Genomic DNA, 17,860 nt, shown 5'->3' with positions numbered 1-17,860 from the left:
TTAGAAGCATCAAGGATTTGTGACATTTCTAATTATCATATTTTAAAATGTATCTTAATTGAGGAAACATTGTTTTCCTGGACAAGGATCCTTGTTACAAGTGTAGTGTAACTTGTCTTTTTTTTTTTTTTTTTTCCGTGTGCAATACTTTGATTTAGCCTCACTAATAGTAGGGTCTTTATACACGAGAATGCAAACAACCACGTTTTCATTTAGCTTTTTCTTCTTGCATTGATGAAAAAATTGTCACAAATAGTTTTATCTTAGCTTAATTCTGTTGATGATTTTCAGCAAATTTGTTGTGTTGCATGATAAATTATCCATGGTGCTTAATATTCCTGTCAGGTAAGCCTGCAATAGATGATGTGGATAGTGTGTGACTGTTGCACAGCAACTCTAAAGGAATAGCAAAGCCTGGAGTAGAACACATGCTTTAGAAGCTTCTAGTGAATGTCTATTCCAATAACACAATAAAGGGTTCTTGTCACTGCAATGAGGCAATTAAAGGATGTTGATTTGGATGCGTATAGGATATACAAAAGAGTAGTCAATTTAAACATGTCTAGTACACTGAAAGCAATCCTTCCCCATTTTTTTCTTTAATTCTATTGATTTATTATATGATAGACAGGCAATGGACATCTTGTGTTCTTAAAAAATGTGTAATGAAAATAGCCAATACTCTAGCAATCAACAAGACCAAGATTAGCTGGGGACAGCCACTGGTATTAGGAGTCTTTACAATCTTTCAGCTTTTAAGAAATACCTTGAATTTTATTTTATATGGTCTGTTCACTCATCTTTGGACTTCACCGATTCCATTGTTTCATATATAAATGTATCTTCTTGTTCTGGGAGGAAAAAGTACACGAGATCTTTAAAAGGAGATTTGATAAACATGTAAGGATGGATTACATAAGCCTAGAGGTCTTTACTGAGCCTGCAATTCTGTGGATAGCGCCTTATGGAACTGTTTCTTTATGCTTTGTGAAGCTTTCTGGTTAGTGAGATATTTCTTGTTACAGATTTAAAGAATATTTTTCAATTACAGTACTGCAGAAAGAGGAGGATTTCAGTTTCTATAATAACTGTTCTCTACTGACAGCTAAACAATGAAAGGCCTCAAAAGGTTTGACATTTGATTAGATCTACATAAAGCGCAGCAGGCAAAAAAAATGGTAATCAGGGGCCTGATCAAGTACATTGCTCAGGTACGTCTTTAACCTTAAGCACATGAGCAATCTAGTTAATTAAAAAAGAACAGATACACGTTGTTTGTAATGTATCCATATTTGGATCAACAGTCCTATCAACTACAAACAGGAATCTTTCATTAAATAAAAGATACGCTACGTTGCAACAAAATAATCCACTGACCCACGCTATGATGACCTCCTAAAGTACTGCTTTGGTATTGTCATTTATCAGCATTATGAGTCTAACAGTATCTAAAAATATCTTGCGATATCTTGGTCAGTATACAGATAATATATTATCAGCTGAAGTAATTACTTTTCAAGCCTTAGAAAAGCAGCTTCTCACTTAAACTCACTGCAAAATTAATTGCCATTCCTGTTCTGAAATGCTTTTAAGAAGAAATCTCAATTGTTTTACTCAAGTTTCTTATTAAACCTTGCTGAGGTTAAGGACAGTTAGTGTTTTGTTGCTGTTTGAGCAAAGCGCCGAAGCGTGCCTGTGAGAATCCCAGCACTAATTCTCCATCCTGAAAATGAGAGCCAAGCCCTGCTTTCCAACCAGCCTTTGGACTGTGAGAGCCTTTCATTCAGTTCTGTGGGAAGGTGCTTTTGGAATTGATTTGGGTGTATGCCACTGTTTCAAAGTCCATGCTGGTTCCACTTTATCTGTGCACCTAGACATACCAACACTCACCTCCAGGGGGTTAGTGATGCAGGATGTCCCACTAGATGAGACAGGCTGAACCCTCTATGAAGAAATGCAGGACGTGGAGTTTGAGGACCAGCTTCCCAAAATAAAGTGCTGTCTTACCAGGAATCTGTGCATCTATAATGTTTGAAAGATTTAATTTGGAAGCTATATTCTTAAAAGAGCAGTTCTAAAAATGTTTACAGAAAGACAGTATGCTTTTGCTTAACAAAAATACGATCAGAACAAAACAGCTTCAGTGTCTAGTAGAGAAGTCGCTACAGTAAATGTGTTGTATTTCAGACAGAAGTGACTGACACTAGTTTGAAAGCTTGCTGAAAAATGAAAGTCGTGTAAATGGGTGAGAACAAGGAAACCAGTACAGCAACGAGAAGAGAGTCAGACTCTGTAGTTCCAGTATTTCTGGAGCGCGATTGGGTTTGGGTTTTTTCTTTTTTTTTTTTCTTCTTGATTTAACAAGATGAAAATCTGCTGAATAATTCATGAACAGTGGAAGGGCTGAATCTTCCTGGAATGATATACAGAGTACGTACTGTGTCACAGGAGGAACTGCAAAGCTTTGTATCAGTTGCTGCCGTTTCTGCTACTGATTGCAAGGTGCTGCCGCTTTTGGCATTTTCACAGCTACAGAATCCTCAGCCACGCTCTGGTCTGCTTACAGCCATCTGCACCCTATGGACCCACCTTCACTAGCTCCAGCCTCTGGGATTTCCTGCCACCTATCTGCCTTGGACACTGTTCTTCTCCGGGTCGTTACTGCTAACTGCATCTTCTGGACTTGCAGCTCATATGACTGAAATCTGCCTTGAGCTCCCCGCCCGCACATCATCTCTCGTGTTCAGCGGGGGGCTGCCGCAGCAGGATCTGACCTGGATGAGGATGGGATTTACGAGAAGTCAGAACTGAGCTGCACTCAGCGCGATGCCCAACGCCTCTTCCTGGAGCGCGAGCTCGCCCCTGCTGCTGCTCTGGGAGGACTCCTCAGGGACCCGCATCTTCCTCTCGCTGCTCTATGCGGTCCTGGCTATCTCAGGGACTCTGTCCAACGTGATGGTCATCTACTTGGTTTTCTCCTTCAAGAAGCTGCAGACCACCAGCAACGCCTTCATCGTGAACGGCTGCGCAGCCGACCTGAGCGTGTGCGCCCTGTGGATGCCCCAGGAGGCCGTGCTGGGGCTGCTGCCCCCGAACTCCTCCTCGCTCCGCTCGGCCGAGTACCGCCTGCTGCGCGAGGGGCTGCTGGGTCTCGGCCTCACCGTGTCCCTGGCCTCGCACCTGCTGGTGGCCTTCAACAGGTACGTGCTCATCACCAAGCTGCCCAGCGTCTACCAGGCCTTGTACCAGCGGAGGCGCACGGGCTGCATGATCGGGCTCTCATGGGCGCTGGCGCTGCTCCTGCTCCCGCTGCTACCCGGGCTCTGGACGCCGGGCCACGCCCCAACACCGCCCCCGCGGCAGACGGACGGCAGCTCCCGCTACCCCGCGCTGCTCCTCGCGCTGGCCGTGCTGGCCCAGACGGCGCTGCTGCTGCACTGTTATCTGGGCATCGTGCGCCGGGTGCGGGGCAGCGCCAAGCGGGTCAGCGTGCTCAACTTCCACCTGCTGCACCAGCTGCCCTTCCCCGCCGCGCCGCCGCCGCCGCGCCGCGCCCAGCGTCGCCTCAGCAGCGTTTCCGTCCTGCTGCTCTGCTGCGTCTTCCTGCTGGGCACGCAGCCCCTCGTCTGGGTCAGCCTCCTCGGCTTCTTCCTGCGGCCCGCTCCGCCCGCGCTGCAGGCCGCCAGCTGGCTGCTGCTCTGCTCGCTCTCGGCCCTCAACCCGCTGCTCTACACTTGGCGCAGCGAGGAGTTCCGCCGGGCCGCGCGCTCTGTCCTGCCTCGCGCCGAGGGCTCCTCCACCGCTCCGCGACGCGCCGCCGGTCACACCGCCGGAGCTGCCGCCCCGCCCTGCCCACAGCTGCCGCGGCGCCGGAGCACGGCGGGCAGCGCCGCACCGCGCTGAGCGGTCCCCGGGGCCCGGCCGAGGGCTCCTCGCCCCGCCGCCAGGGGGCGCCCGCAGGCACGCGCCGCGCTGGTCTGGAGCTCGCGGCTCGCGCCCTCAAGGCGTTTCCCGCCGTTCGGCGTCGCGCGTCGCGGTTCTCCTCAGGCTTCGCGCCTCGCTGCCGTGACCCGGAACCTCTCCCGGCAGCTCCTCGCCTTTGCGAGGCTCTCGTCGCTCCTTCCTGGTTCCGCGTACCTCTTCCCTATCCCTCTGCTGCTCCGAGGCCGGGCGGCCCGGGGCTCCTACTTCTTCGCCAAGGGAAGGGTTTGGGGCTGAGGCGAGGCCGTGCCGAGGCCGCCGCCCTCCCTGCCCCCGACTCAGCGCGGCCCGCAGGACGCCGGCTGGGCTCCAGTCAGCAGCAGCGCGGGCAGAAATTGCGATGCCGGGTAACTATGGCACTGTGAGGTACTACGTTTCAGCTTTAACGGTTCCAACGTGAGGCAGACACCTGGGCTCTGAGACGTGGTGCAAGGTTTTGTTACTGATTATAAAATTCTGTCGGCGTTTGAAAGAGTGATTCGAGCGAGCGCTGAGCACGGGGCTGGCTGTGAGCACTGCTGGGTGTCCCATCATGCCCTCCGCACCCCGAGTCTCTTCAGAGCCATTTCCTGTACCCTACTTCATCTCTGTGCTCCGTGCAGGACTCTCCTTGTCCCATCTAAACTTTCAGGTGATGCTATCTGTGGAAAATGTTAAAAACAGACATCTTTTTTGTCTTCTCGTTTGGGTTTGGTTTTATTTTTAAATGCTCCTTACTTTGACAAAGGCCTCTGCTTGTGGTGATGCGCTCTGCAGAGCGTCTGGCAGTGCGGAGATGAGTGCTGCCCCCTGAACTTACCATGTTAGCTACCAGCTTGTGTTTCTGTTACATGCGCTGCTGTTGCAGTGGGATTTCACAGCTTCTGCTAAATATGAACAGTGTGTCCTACGGGGCGGTGAGGGGCGTGGGGCTGCACTGAGTGCTGTCCTCCCCCTTCCTGCCTCTGACGTTGTTCTGTGCTGTTCGTACCTGGCACCCTTCGCCTTTTGCATGAAAGACTTGAAGAGGGCAGTTCTGTTCTGAATGCATAAGCACTGCTCTTTAAATCAGTCACAGTGCTGCCTGGAGAAGGTGAATGGATGTGGGAGCACAGCAGAGTTCTGTGCAAAAAGTTTGATACGTTGGGTGGCAAGTATGAATATGAGTTTGACAGCTCTTTCGAGAATGTTTGGATACTAAGACTATAAAGAAGAAACAAATACAGCAGGTATAGCATAGCTTGGCCATGTTTTACAGTGCTCCACACTAAAATTATCTTGCCTGATATGGCTTAATTTTCAACAGAAGTTGCTTTTGAAGGAAGGAAAGAATTTCATTTTTTTTCCCCCAAACCTTAGACGTATTAGTATTCTATGATATGTTGGTATATTTAAAAATCTTCATACCAATGTTTTATTTTTCTAAAGTAAAAGATGTTGCCATTATCACAGAAAAGATTCTTGAGGTTGGGGTTTGGCAAAGACAGGATGTAAAGTCTTAAGGAAAACTTAGGAGACATTCCTTGTCTTCCTGAAAATGTATCCACATCTTGAAAGCAGCTTCAGCCACTTAGAAGCACCTGTAGAAAAGTAACAGGAATTTCCTGGACAGGCATCTTGTGCGACCTGGTATAGGGAACCTGCTTTGGCAGGGGGTTGGATGATGATCTCTGGAGGTCCCTTCCAACCCCTATGATTCTGTGATTCCTACAATCTGAGGCTTAGAGAGTTTCTTCCCCCTACTTGGAGGCAGCATGCCACCTGCGTGACAGTTTCGGAAAGATCACAGGGGCTGGGAAGGAAATGTGGCCATGAAAGATGTACAAGATTTATCTTATCACCAGAGTGCATCTGTCTTGGAGAGTATATATCCTTGCTGTAATCTCACATCCTAATCACAGGGATTGCGCTTTTGCTGGCTTTGTGCAGCAAATGGATAAGGAGAATTTGCCAACCACACCTATACCAATTCTGGAAAATATTCAGTATCTCTGCCAAAATAAAGCTAAGCCAAGGGCCGCCTGGGGCTAAGACCTGATTCTGCTACAAGGAGTTCTTCAGCTGGAGCCCATGACAGGAGGAGAATCACCACTTCCCAGCACAGCTGAAGGAACTGAAGGCAGTTGGCAAAGCTCAGTACTGGGACTATCAGCAAAGGACAAACATTAAAATAATGAATTAGCAAACACCCTCTGTGTTTTTGACTATTTAATCTGGGATAAAAGCAATAACCTGTTTTGGAATTCAGTGGCCAAACATTATAACAAACTTCTGGGTTTCTTCCCGTGTCAAACAGCATGCAAGTTTAATTTGAGATGCCTGTGTTTTATATAGACAGTGTTTTAAATGCAAGATGTATTAAAAAATGCCATTGTGTACAAAACTTCGTTCAGCTATCCTTTTGCTATGCATTACTTCCAGAGAACAGCTGGAAATCCCTTTGGAAGTTTGACTGTGAATCTTTGACTGTTTTATTACACTCAGGTGACCTAAATAGTATTACGCAGAAAGAGTTTTAATTTAAAGTAATCAAAAAAAAGTAATTATCTCAAATGAAGATCTCAGTTTCTCTGAGAAGTTACTGCTCATAAAAGTCTTGTATGCCTTCTTCTACAGCCATAATCCTTGTATTTCAGCATTTTAAATACGGTAGCAGTGGAAGCTCGACTTAACTCATTTTCTCTTGGTCTGTGTTACTGCTCCTTCACTGAAATAATTGATCTGACTCAGTTTTTGGTATTCTGCTTTCCTTTTTTCAGGGGTGCTAGCAATCCTTTGCTAGTAACTTTTCTTCGGTATGAATTTCTGTCATATTCACACAGCTAATGTACAGGTGCCAGGGGTACATTGCCAACTGTCCTTTAAATTTGCAGGTACAAGGCACATCTGTACTTCTAAAAATTTTCCTTCAAAGTTGTTCAACCAACCCATCTTTCAAAAGATGTAAAGGAGGATGGTGGGAAATTCTATTGGCAAGTCAAGTGAAGTTCTGCTTTGCTCTGACATTGTGCCAAGCAAAGTGAATGAGGCCTAAAGCTCCCCATCCTACAATGACTGCTCAGCTTCGTAAATATCAGGCATTGGCTGTAATTTTGTCCAAATGTTGAATTTCTGGTATTGTAGTACAGATCTGTTGCACTCTTTGTGTGCAGTTCGTGCCTATTCCTTTGCTATTTTCTCAGGGCTTCTGGAAACAAGAGCAGCTAACAGTAACACCTGGATAGGTTGTGTCCAGTTGTATTGGTCTGGTTTGAAGCAGTCGTTTAGTTTTGTGGCCTTTGTAAATTTGCCTGTAATGTAGTCACGTGTTTTGTGATCTGCCTGTGCACAAACACAGCCTCTCTAGAACCAGCTCTATGGGGGTAAAATTGCGATGCCTCAGAACAATAACCTAAGGCAGAAATACAGCTATTTGTGAAAAAGCTTTCAGTGGCTGTTTGTGAAGTTATTACATTTGTGATAGATGTAAAAAGCCATTGAGCTCTGTTCAGTAATACGGGCTTCCACCAGAGCTGGGCACTTGCTGCCATCAACAAAGGAGAAGTAAAAATGCACAAGCAGCAAAGTGAGGCTGGATCTAGTGGGCAGGAGGAGATAAAGATGGCAGCGCAGGGCCAGTGACAGTGTGAGCCTGAGAAACAGTACAGAAGTAAGTCTGAAAGCTGAAAGAGGGCAGGGTTTATGGTGAAATAGACCCTCTCAGGTTGTTTGGCTCCTTTAGGTGTGGAAACAGGATCCTACCTACACTTTCTTAATAGGTGAGATGCACAACTGTATTCCCAACTTTTTCTTTTTGCAAAGTATCTCACACACCAGCAAATTTTCATTGATCTCTGGAATCAAAAGAGGCTAACAGTGTGCGTTACACCAGTGTTCTTATGGACCAGCCTTCTTACGCCTAGCGGCGTTGCTGGACATGTAGGCACAAATAAGATGTTAGCAATCCCCCGGATCCGTTCTGCCACAAGCACACTGTGAACCTTTTTTCCTGACTACCAGATTGATGCTATTTTTAAAAAAAAAACCCACATACAGATTATTTTCAAATGAAGACATTTAAGTGTAGCATTTCATTAAAGAAAAAGTGACAACATATACTTTAGCTTTCTATTTCATCTTAAATCGCATAACTAGATTATTGCAGTATTCTTTAAACTCACAAGTCCCTTTTCCAAATGGCAGCGAAAATAGCTTTTCTCGTGACTTCTAAGAAAGCTACCGTTTTGCTCTTTTATGTCAATCCTTCCCATGCACTGTCATCATTTTACCAAGGTAATAGTCCCTTTTCTTTCTTTCTTTTCTGCTTTCTTCAGGGTTTTTTTTCTGTAGGTTCCTTCACTAAGAGAAAAGTTCTCAGTCCTGCTGGGCAGGGAATGACTCCTTGAGCAGTGTAAGCTTAGGGAGACAAATGTAAGATAAACCTGAGAAACTGAGGGGCATGTCCCTCAGACTTAAGTTTCTACCTGAGTCTGAGTAGCCATTGCAGATTTTTTTTCATTCTGTTCCATAGTGGACAAACACTGTCTATACTACAAGTATTCATGTTTGATTAAAGCTGTTAAAAAAAAAGTTTACATAGGAAAAACAGTTAGAGATAGTTTGAAGGCTGGAGAAAAACCCTTTGTAGTTGGTGTTCATTATGGCTGACTTTTCTAAAGAGACCTCGTTACAGAATACATGCTTCTGTGCAAGTATTCAAACCTATTGCCACACAAGGTAATCTAATGGGCTCTTGAGGCTGGAAAATATGAAATTAAAGGTAAATGAGTCTGTTTTGTGAGTGTAGACCACCTTGTTTGATTACTGGCTATGAGATCAGCATGGGAAGGCTTCCAGTGCAGTCTTTGCTTGGCGCCTGCTCCAGCCAGGTGTTCAGGTTATTCCTGAAACTAAGGAACTGAAACAGAATACTGCTGAATCTAGCCTACTTCCAGCTGTTCTGACTCAGTGCTTTGGGTTTCTGGGAAAAGGACTGAAACAGGGGATGGCAAAAATGCATAGTATTCTTTAAATGTCTTTTTTCTTTGCTTCTGTTGATTGAAATTCTGCTTCAGAAGTTTTCCAGCTCCTTCAGAGGCGACAGCAGATTAAACCCATTTTTAATATGAATTAGAAAAGAGACACAAATGAAGAAAGAATTGTTATTCTCATTAACTAGCTCCTGTTGTTCAGAGACCAAGATAAAAGGGACAAAGACTAGATGCTATTATTCAGAAGCTCCACGTAAGACTAAAGATACCTTGTGTTTGGGAGCAGCCTGACCAAGGGATGCAGCTGCTGGAGGGGGGTGCTGTCAGAGCCGCTCTATAGGAGGCTGTCCCGTTTGCCATTTTGGGTGCCAGTTTTCTGAATTGACACCCTAGTACTGTTTGCTTGTGATGCTGTGGTTAGAAAAAGTATTGATAGTTGTGAATAATTACAGTGCAAAAATGGGCTTCTCAGTAAAGTCAGTGTGAAATGTGATGTTTGCAACAGGATGTGACCTCTGTGTTCCATTCTCTTTCTTCTTGAGGGCTCAGAGAGAGCTGAGAGAAGAAAGTGAAGATGTAGGCCTGCGGGGAGATGCAGGCAGGACGGTCCTTGGGGTACCTTACTTTTTATTTATAGTTTTGTGAAGCAGACATCTCAGATGGAAAATTCTTACTAGCTGTCTTCAGGCTGTCTGCAGGGTTCACTTGTCCTGTGACATTCTCAGCGGAGAATTAAAAATGCAAGTATGCATCAGGCAGGAGCTGTAGCCTGACTTGTTCTGAAGCTGATGATATGATGGGGACGCAATGCCAGCCTGAAATACTAACGCTCAACAAAGTGAGCATTAGCATCAAAAGAAAACTATTTTTAAATAGAAGAGTTTTGAGAGGGAAATCTGGTGAAGCTGGCAGTCACCAGTTTTGAACAACATTACACAGACTTCCTTCCTGTTTGCTCCACTGAGGCGTCACAGTGAGATGGCCTCTTTTTTGTCTTTTGCCCTTCGTCTGCCTCACCTCAGGCACTGCTGTGCTGGAGCAGCCACCTTCTTCTCACCCTCGAGATTCTGACACTGACTTTTTGATCAGTTCATACGTGCTGTTTTCCTGATTTCTTATAAACTTAATATTTTTCATTCTGAAATCTAGTGAAGTGGCTGTAACAGTCTTGTAGCTGTGGAGACAGGTGTAGCAAGGTTTTGCAGAGGTAATATCCAGAAATATTGTTAAGATATTTCATATTTACCTTTGAGACTCCTTTGTCTTCTGTTGCATGTCATCCCTTGCATTTCATCTATACATGCTAGAATAGCTTTACCACAGGAGTCTTCTTTTCCGTAAACATTTCTCATTCAATTAATCCTTCTTTGTAAAGTAGTGGTAAAATCTTGCAGGATTTGAAATGTGCAGCCATGTTAGCTCCTCTAGTGAGCACAGTTACACCTCTTTCATTTGAACAAATATCTTCCTTTTCTCTAGGTCATTTTTCCAGTTTGTTGCATTATTAAGGCTGATGAAATGAGCAAGTTTGGTAGCATGCAACCTGGGGAAACAAAAAGCACAGCCTCACTACTGCTCTTGTTTGACATCAAGGCAAAGGCACTTTTCATAACTTTTATTGTGACAATCAGCTTTTTGTATGGTATTAAAGCAAGATAGTAGGACTACCTATAATGTTAATGAAAAGATATAAACAGGAACACAAAAATTCATCGTGAGTACGATGAGTGAATGTAAGCTGTCTGGATTTTGCAGTAGACATCTTGCTGTGTATTGTAACTGTTGTGTACATACTTGCGGGATTAGGCAGTTCACACTCAATGTAAGAAATGATGGATCTGAGCTGAATTAAAGGCATGAATTCATTTTCTTCTATCTCATGCATCGTTAAATATTGCTATTGTACTGTCTAATGATTATCTATATTATACCTGTCACCCGATAGCAACCATGGTCGCTACGATAATGTCAAGATTATAATTACAGTCCCTTCTGTGATGCAGTCATACTATGCTTAAAAATGTATCTTTGAGATGGTAGTATCTCTTGTTTGGCCTTGGCCCAAACACAAATGCATTTTGAGGTTTTTGAGGGAGACCTAATCTATTTCCAAGTTACTAACATTCAAGGTAAATTACATACTGATATGTCTATATTAAACTAACAAAAAATAGCCATTTAAACTACATTTTTGCTTATTTGAGATAAACAAAACTTGAAAAACTTCTTGTCCCTTGCTAAATAGCTCCTTGTCTGTGTTTTGGAATTTAAGAATATAAAAGACTGCAGCTGTTACTCTGAGATCAATGAAATCGCTTAAAAACTTGTTTGGCAGCATGTGTCAGATAAACCCATCCCTTTTTGTGATCTGATCCATTGCAGAATGCCCCAAATATTCAGCCTGGTCATCTAAGGCGTCTCCTGTGGCAGGGGCTGGCAACCCCTGGCACCCAGAACTGACTGGGAAAGCAGAGGCAGGGTCTGAGCCCCCGCACTGTGGGAATGCGGGCAGCAGGGGCGGGCAGGGGAAGCCTTGCTGGGGTGTAAGAGACCACAGCGCGAGCTGATCGCTGTGGAAAAAACTCGGGGAATAAATTGAATGTCACTGTCTGATATCTTCTTCAGATTTTCTTGCTGTCATCGATCTGTTATATTTTAGGTTTGTGAGACAACTGTTTATTTAATTCTAAAGAAAAACAATCTTCTCTCATGTTTATACAAATATATAAAATAGTTCTCTTCCCAAGTATGAAATGGTTTCAAAGAAGCTGTGTGGAGGAATCTTCGTGAATGCCACTCTGAGTGCAAACGCAAAATAAAGCAGCAGTTCAAAATAAAAACCCACTGCATGTGAAACTAAGGATCTTGTAACCATTTTCTAACATGGAACACGATAAATACTATGCTAAACTACTGAGTAAAATAGCTGATTATGTGTTAATTGTATCGGTAACTTGAAAATAATCGTGGTCACCACAATCAGGATAAAATGGCATGTAGTTTTTAGTATTTTAATAAGATATCCATAGAAATACTACAGTATTATTTTGCTTCCTGTTCTCCTCCCTTGCACAGTACTATATTGAGATCTGACTTTCCATTGATTTTAAAACAAAGAATGTTGATACATTGTTCCAGTGCACTTTTGGTAATATTTTTACATCAGTGTTCGATTTCAAGCAGCAATGTACGTAGCTGTTTCTATGCCAGCCATTCCTAGGGTGACATAGCTCCCTATTGTGCAAATACTTTTTTTGTACACTGCTGCCAAGAGTTTCGATTATAGCCTTTGGTGGTGTGAGATTGTCTGTAGGTATTCAGGAAGGGTTTCTGTTGCTGGTGGATGCTGTCAGCAGCAGTGAGGACTGCACGCTGTGTATTTTGGGAATCAGACAGCTGTTTGCCTGTGGCCCAGTATGTTACCGTGGCCAGCCAGCACAAAAGAGAGAAGCTGCCTGTTTGTTCTCCCGCATGCAAGCCAGTTGCAAAATTCCACAGCTGATGTAACCCTTTAAAATGTGCTAATTTATGCCTTTTTTACATGCTGTGTAGCACATTTATTCTCATATCTTCAGAGGCACTTACACTATATGAAAGAGTACACAGGGCAGTGGAATTTCAATTAGTTTGCTCATTATATAGGGCTTAAGGCCTAGGTTGTTACTAATTGTGTAATAAGTTTGGTTGATTTCATGGGAATTTTTAACTGGCCATTCTCTGAAGTGAGGACTGGAAGACTTGGCTGTGTCACTGCTCACCATTGTTGAATGTCAGAGCAGTTCATGTAGTGATGCTGGTTTTGACGAGTGGAACTGTGCTTGTGAGCAGGAAATATCCATCCCAGCAGCAAAGAACTCATCGGTGAATTGGGAGGAAAGATCAAGAACTCTAGGATGGCTCTCATGTATTCCCAGCTCATCAGAAGCTGCCAAGGGTACGAGCCAGACCCAGAGGAACTTTATTTGCTGTTTTGCTTTCTTATGAGCTTGTGCCTTTGCTAAAGGTTCTGGATTTATTGCTGTGTGCTTGATAGAGTTACAGAATTGTTGTTAGATCCTGCACATCTTGCAAAGACAAAACCAAAGACAAAAGAAAGCAATGAGTGGGTGTCAGGTCCAGGTGAATACAGAGAAATCCATTACCCTAAAAAAGGTTCCTATTTCACACAGCTTGTTACAAGGAGTTACGGTAGATTATTTCATGCCTGCTTTGCAATTCTTGTTAAAAAGCCTTTGTTACTAATGGAAGAGGTACAGATTCCACCCTTCCTCCCCACTTGAGCAGAAAGAGTTTATTTTGTTTTTTCCTTTCTTGGCACGCCAGGGGATCTTTCAGATCTTTTCAAATATTGCTCCTTTGAGAACACAGATTCTTCTTTAAGAGACAGCTGCCTTCAGCCATGTGAAACGATTTAGTAATGTTGCCCCTGATGTCCTGCGAAGTTCGTGTTAGTATTGGTATGGGGCCAGAGCTTCAGCAGAGGCGTGGGTAGTTTGCCTAAGCATTGGTATGGATTTTGGTTTTCAACTTTGGAGGAAAGGAGTAAGATGTGTTCCAAAGCAAAACATACTTTGTCTCCCATTTAAGAATGAATTACCAGAGGAGTTTCTTGAGGAGCGCAGTGAGTAACTCTTCCCCCTTCTTCAGCCGTATGCCTACATAAATAACCAAGGCTATCTTGAAAGTTATATTAATGGCTCCCTGGGACTGGTCAAATGATTGCGCTCAGCACAGATACTGAGGTCAGGAAAAGAGAAGCTAGATGGCGCTGCGGTCCTGAGATCCGTGTGCTGCTGTCGGGGGAGCAAGATGAACCCGTGCAGATTTTCTGGTCTAAAAGCCAGGTATTGTCAAATACAGGGTCAGAATTCCTAAAATGGAAGAACATGATTTCCACTGAGGCAGTTATTTAGCTTTTGGTTTTTAACGTAGACAACAAGTTGAATTGCTTAGGAAACTTAAGATTAAGCATGTGGACAGGAAAGAGAAGACTGTGGGTGTAGATTGGCTTTAAGATTACCTACACAGGTAAAACTGTGAGAAATGTGTTGAGCACCATTCTGACGGCATTCCTTATGCTTATTATTTTAAGCAAATAGTTCTGCTCAAAGATGCAAGTAGGTATGAAAGAAGGTAAACTGTGTGCTGCATTGTGCAGTTAAGGAAAGACATCTGATGTGGTCTGGGAAATTGAAGGGGAAAAAATTAAATCCAGATCCACTTATAAAACTTTCCTTTGAATTTTTAAGAATGGAGATACAGAGACCTCCATTGCTAATTATAAATGTTGTACAAGTAAATATCTGGAGTAGTTACCGTGGGACAATCATTAATTTATCTTTAGATACATATATTTTCACTTTATTTGTTCATTCTTTTCACTATTTATAGAACAATTTCAAAATTAAGTTGCAGTCATTTTTAGTTAGGAAATGCACATCGTTCCTCCATTTATACTTTTATTAGTCAGACAAGAATATATTAATAAATTTGTCATTAAAATTCTAAGGCCAAGCAGAGCTTTGACCTCTTTACCGCTACTTTACCTCTGATTAGTATTTAGGGGTACAGTTGGGCAGAAAGAATGCCAAAGTTATTACAAAAATCAAAACACTTAAAGAAAAATATCCCTAAGCTCTGGAAATCTGAGGAGGTCTTATTTAATATTGAGCTTAGAGCGAGTCTCAGCAGTTGAAAATAAATAACATCCAGGCAGCCAGATAATTTTGAGTTTGTAGTGAAGCCAGCCTCCAGGCTTTGTCAACACTATTATGTTGATCAGCAGTGAGGGGGCCAGCACTGAGACACTGCTGTGTTTGAACTGAGTTCTTCTGCTATAGGAAAAGGTTGTGGGTTTTGTTGTTCTTGTTGTTTTGTTTTTGTTAGGGGTTTTTTTTTTGTTTGCTTGCTTGCTTGTTTTTGTATTTGTTTTTTTTTTTTTTTTTTTTTTTTTTTTAAGGAATTCAGTAGTTAATGTGCAAACATGCACCCGTAACAAAACATGCAATAAATGGCTGATGTAGTATTTTATCATGGCAGAAGGTAGCCATGGGATATTGTACTGTCCCTTCAGTGATAGTAAAGGTGTGGAAAGCTGCATAACAGATTTGGAAGTGCCAGAAATGCTTTGAAGTTAGTCAGTGGTAGAAAGGCCCTTGAGGAACTTCAAGGGAGCCTATAAAAAGGACAAGGAAGATGAAGTGAAAGGCTTAATAGAATGACAGAATTTTAACCCGTACACAACAGTAAGCTTTTCTACAAATAATACCAAGGACTACCAGCTTGAAGAGCAATGGTGCTGAGGAATAAGACTGAAGACAACAAAATGGAGTTGGAAGGAACAGAAGAACAAATCACCTTTTGAGTGTAACTGAGGTGGTAGATGTAACCGAGATGATTGCGGGGAGGCCACAGGAAGGAATTTCATAAGAGATGCTTCAGGGGAGGCTTAACAGGAGAGAATCATCTGTAAACAGAAGGTGTAGTATAGGAAATGGGTTAGTTTGTAGAAAGCCTGCAGAGAAGCAGATCCATATTAATTGGCTGTGAGTTTGGAAGTTTGAAGAACCAGGCTATGAGAGCAAATGTGTTCTTGAATAGCTTTCCCTTGGGCTAGCAGAGACCAAAATCCATTGCTTCAAGTGTGGCACTTTGCTTTAAAATAAATAAATGGATAAAGTGAAATGAATTCCAGAAGAACCATTTCTGAGATCTTCCTCCCATTTCAAAATCCAGTGAATTTACCACTGCCTACTCTATTGTGTATCTGATGATTCAGTTTGTTTTAGCCCCTGTGCTTACTATTAGTGTACTAGGAGGTCATATTGAAGTTTTAGGAGGAAAACTGATGTCTTCTGAAATGGCTAATGGGAGGGATTTAGGAAGAAAATTCAGAATAGATTATAACAGATTACAAAATCTTTTCCTTCTGCCAACAACATGTGAAAAACACCAGTTCTTGTGAGTGCCTTCTTGAAACCCCACAGACTTCCTGCTTTGCCCAGTGTTTGCACTGAATTGAACTGCCATCAATTGCACAGGCACATGAGCATCCTATGGTGATTGATATAATTCCTCCAGTGTTCATTAACACATGGCAGATTGTGAGTCTTGTTCTTAATTAAATACTGCTAATTTGTTAAAGACCATTATTGATTTTTTGGATTTCTTTTTAATCTTATGGGAATCACACAGTTTTCTCTTTCAAGAAGACTGTTCTGTGCAATGCCTTTTGAGAACTGACTTCAGGTTCAAGCCTTCAGAGGCACTAAGGAATGCAATAGTGCTAGTATATTTATAGCTGTAAGTTTTATGCTGTGCTGATTCAGCAATAAGAAGGGCCATTTGCAGAGTACAGTCTGACCTAACAATGCTTCTGTTATTTTCTTTTTTTGTCATTCAAATGCTTTCCTCCAAGAACTCAAGGAAACTCAGAGTTTTTCTTTCTTTTTTTTTTCTGGTGTATCAAATTGTTTTAAAGTAGTGCTGACGTTGGCTGAACCTTCTGCAGGTTCAGTCTCAAATGGATCAACTGAATGGAAGCCCAGAAGTTCTCTAATGCCTACTGTAAGTCAAGGGTCGTGTTGTATATGGGACAAAATACATGCATGGTGACAGGAAGCAGACTCTTCCCTATGTTTTAAATAGACAATAGAGGTCCAATGTCTAGTTATTGGTGATAGGAAAGTCTCCTTGTTCTGATTTCTGTTTCCTGTAACACTGTACATAGTACATCTCCTTCATGTTTGTTGGTATTATTTATATTTAATAAACATGTCATGCAGCAAATTCTTAAAAATAACTGTCAACTTTGTATTTGTTTTTGAGAAACTGCTGATGCTAAACAAAGTACTAATTTTGGATTGCAGCAACTACCCTAAAAAGTACACTCAGCAAGAAATCCCACGTGTTGTTTTTTTTTTAATTTAGTGTTATAGGTGAACAGAATTAAACAAGAGCTGATAAATTCAATGCATTTTACAACTGTGAGAATGCAAAAAAAAAAGTTCTAAAAATTGCTATGCTTTTAAATTTCTTACTTTGCATTGAAAGCTTCTCATTTTAGCTCACTGTCCTTGCACAAATTTATCCGCAAGATTGTTTGTCAAAGCAGCAAATTGGAAGGGGAAACAGCAACATATTTATAAAATACAAATAGTAGGATGGTTACATTTTGAATGCTGCCTATTTGGAGGAAATCCAAACAGGGGCCAGTGAAACAGAAGTGTGGCTTTGTGAGCCTTCTTGCATAGAGACCAAGGGAGTACATGAAAATGCTAACGTTTCAAAAGAGTGTTAATTGCTGTGAATTTGAGCAATTACTAATTATTATGAAAGTACCGTGATTGATAGTAGGAATGTGTTATAAATATGTAACATTGTAGTAGATGGGGTGTTGAAGAGGCTCCTTAGTTGGAGTAGTATTCTTCTACTTACTGATTCTGAGCACTGGTTATTGTAAATGCAACTTTATTGCAGTAGCAACTTTTAAAAATCACTTTTCTGCTTAAAAACCTCCTTCTGTTAATTTTTTTTTTGTTTAACATTTCTGGAAGATGCCAAATTGTGTTGCATTATATTTTTATTTTATTTGTTTTCTTTCAATACTCTGTCAATATTTGATATATTTTTATTTCCTTTGAAAATTAGAGGTTCGCAATGGTACTCAGTATTTCCCTGGATACTTTAACACAGTTGCAGTCATTCAGCTATGCCTTGTCTTCCAGGCTACTTCTGGAGGGAGCCAGGCTGCAGAGAAGAGTGAGAGCTGAGAACTATTTTTCTGCTTGCCTGTTTTGGATGCAGCCTTCGAGTCTACTACTGCAACTGTAGATAAACAGACACTTTGTGGAATGTCACATGTCTTTCTTTTCATCTTCCATTGAAACTTAATTTTGCTGGCTGTAGTAATAGCTTGTATGCACGTCTCC

General features: G+C 42.4%; 1 protein-coding gene across 1 annotated transcript; it reads left to right on the top strand.

Annotated features, from left to right (window-relative positions):
* Positions 1–18: 18 nt before the first annotated feature.
* On the top strand, positions 19–3,903 carry GPR88 (G protein-coupled receptor 88). Its single transcript, XM_048945477.1, has one exon. The coding sequence runs from the start codon at positions 2,827–2,829 to the stop codon at positions 3,901–3,903; it is 1,077 nt and encodes a 358-aa protein (XP_048801434.1). The 5' UTR covers positions 19–2,826.
* Positions 3,904–17,860: the final 13,957 nt, after the last annotated feature.

The sequence above is a fragment of the Lagopus muta genome, chromosome 5, assembly GCF_023343835.1.
Source record: "Lagopus muta isolate bLagMut1 chromosome 5, bLagMut1 primary, whole genome shotgun sequence".
NCBI classification, from domain to species: Eukaryota; Metazoa; Chordata; class Aves; order Galliformes; family Phasianidae; genus Lagopus; species Lagopus muta.
Note: the sequence above shows the minus strand (reverse complement) of the source record. Positions and strands in the feature narration are given on the sequence as shown.

What these genes read in the sequence shown, in the direction of transcription:
- GPR88 (XM_048945477.1), top strand. Translation starts at nt 2,827, where the DNA reads ATGCCCAACGCCTCTTCCTGGAGCGCGAGCTCGCCCCTGCTGCTGCTC.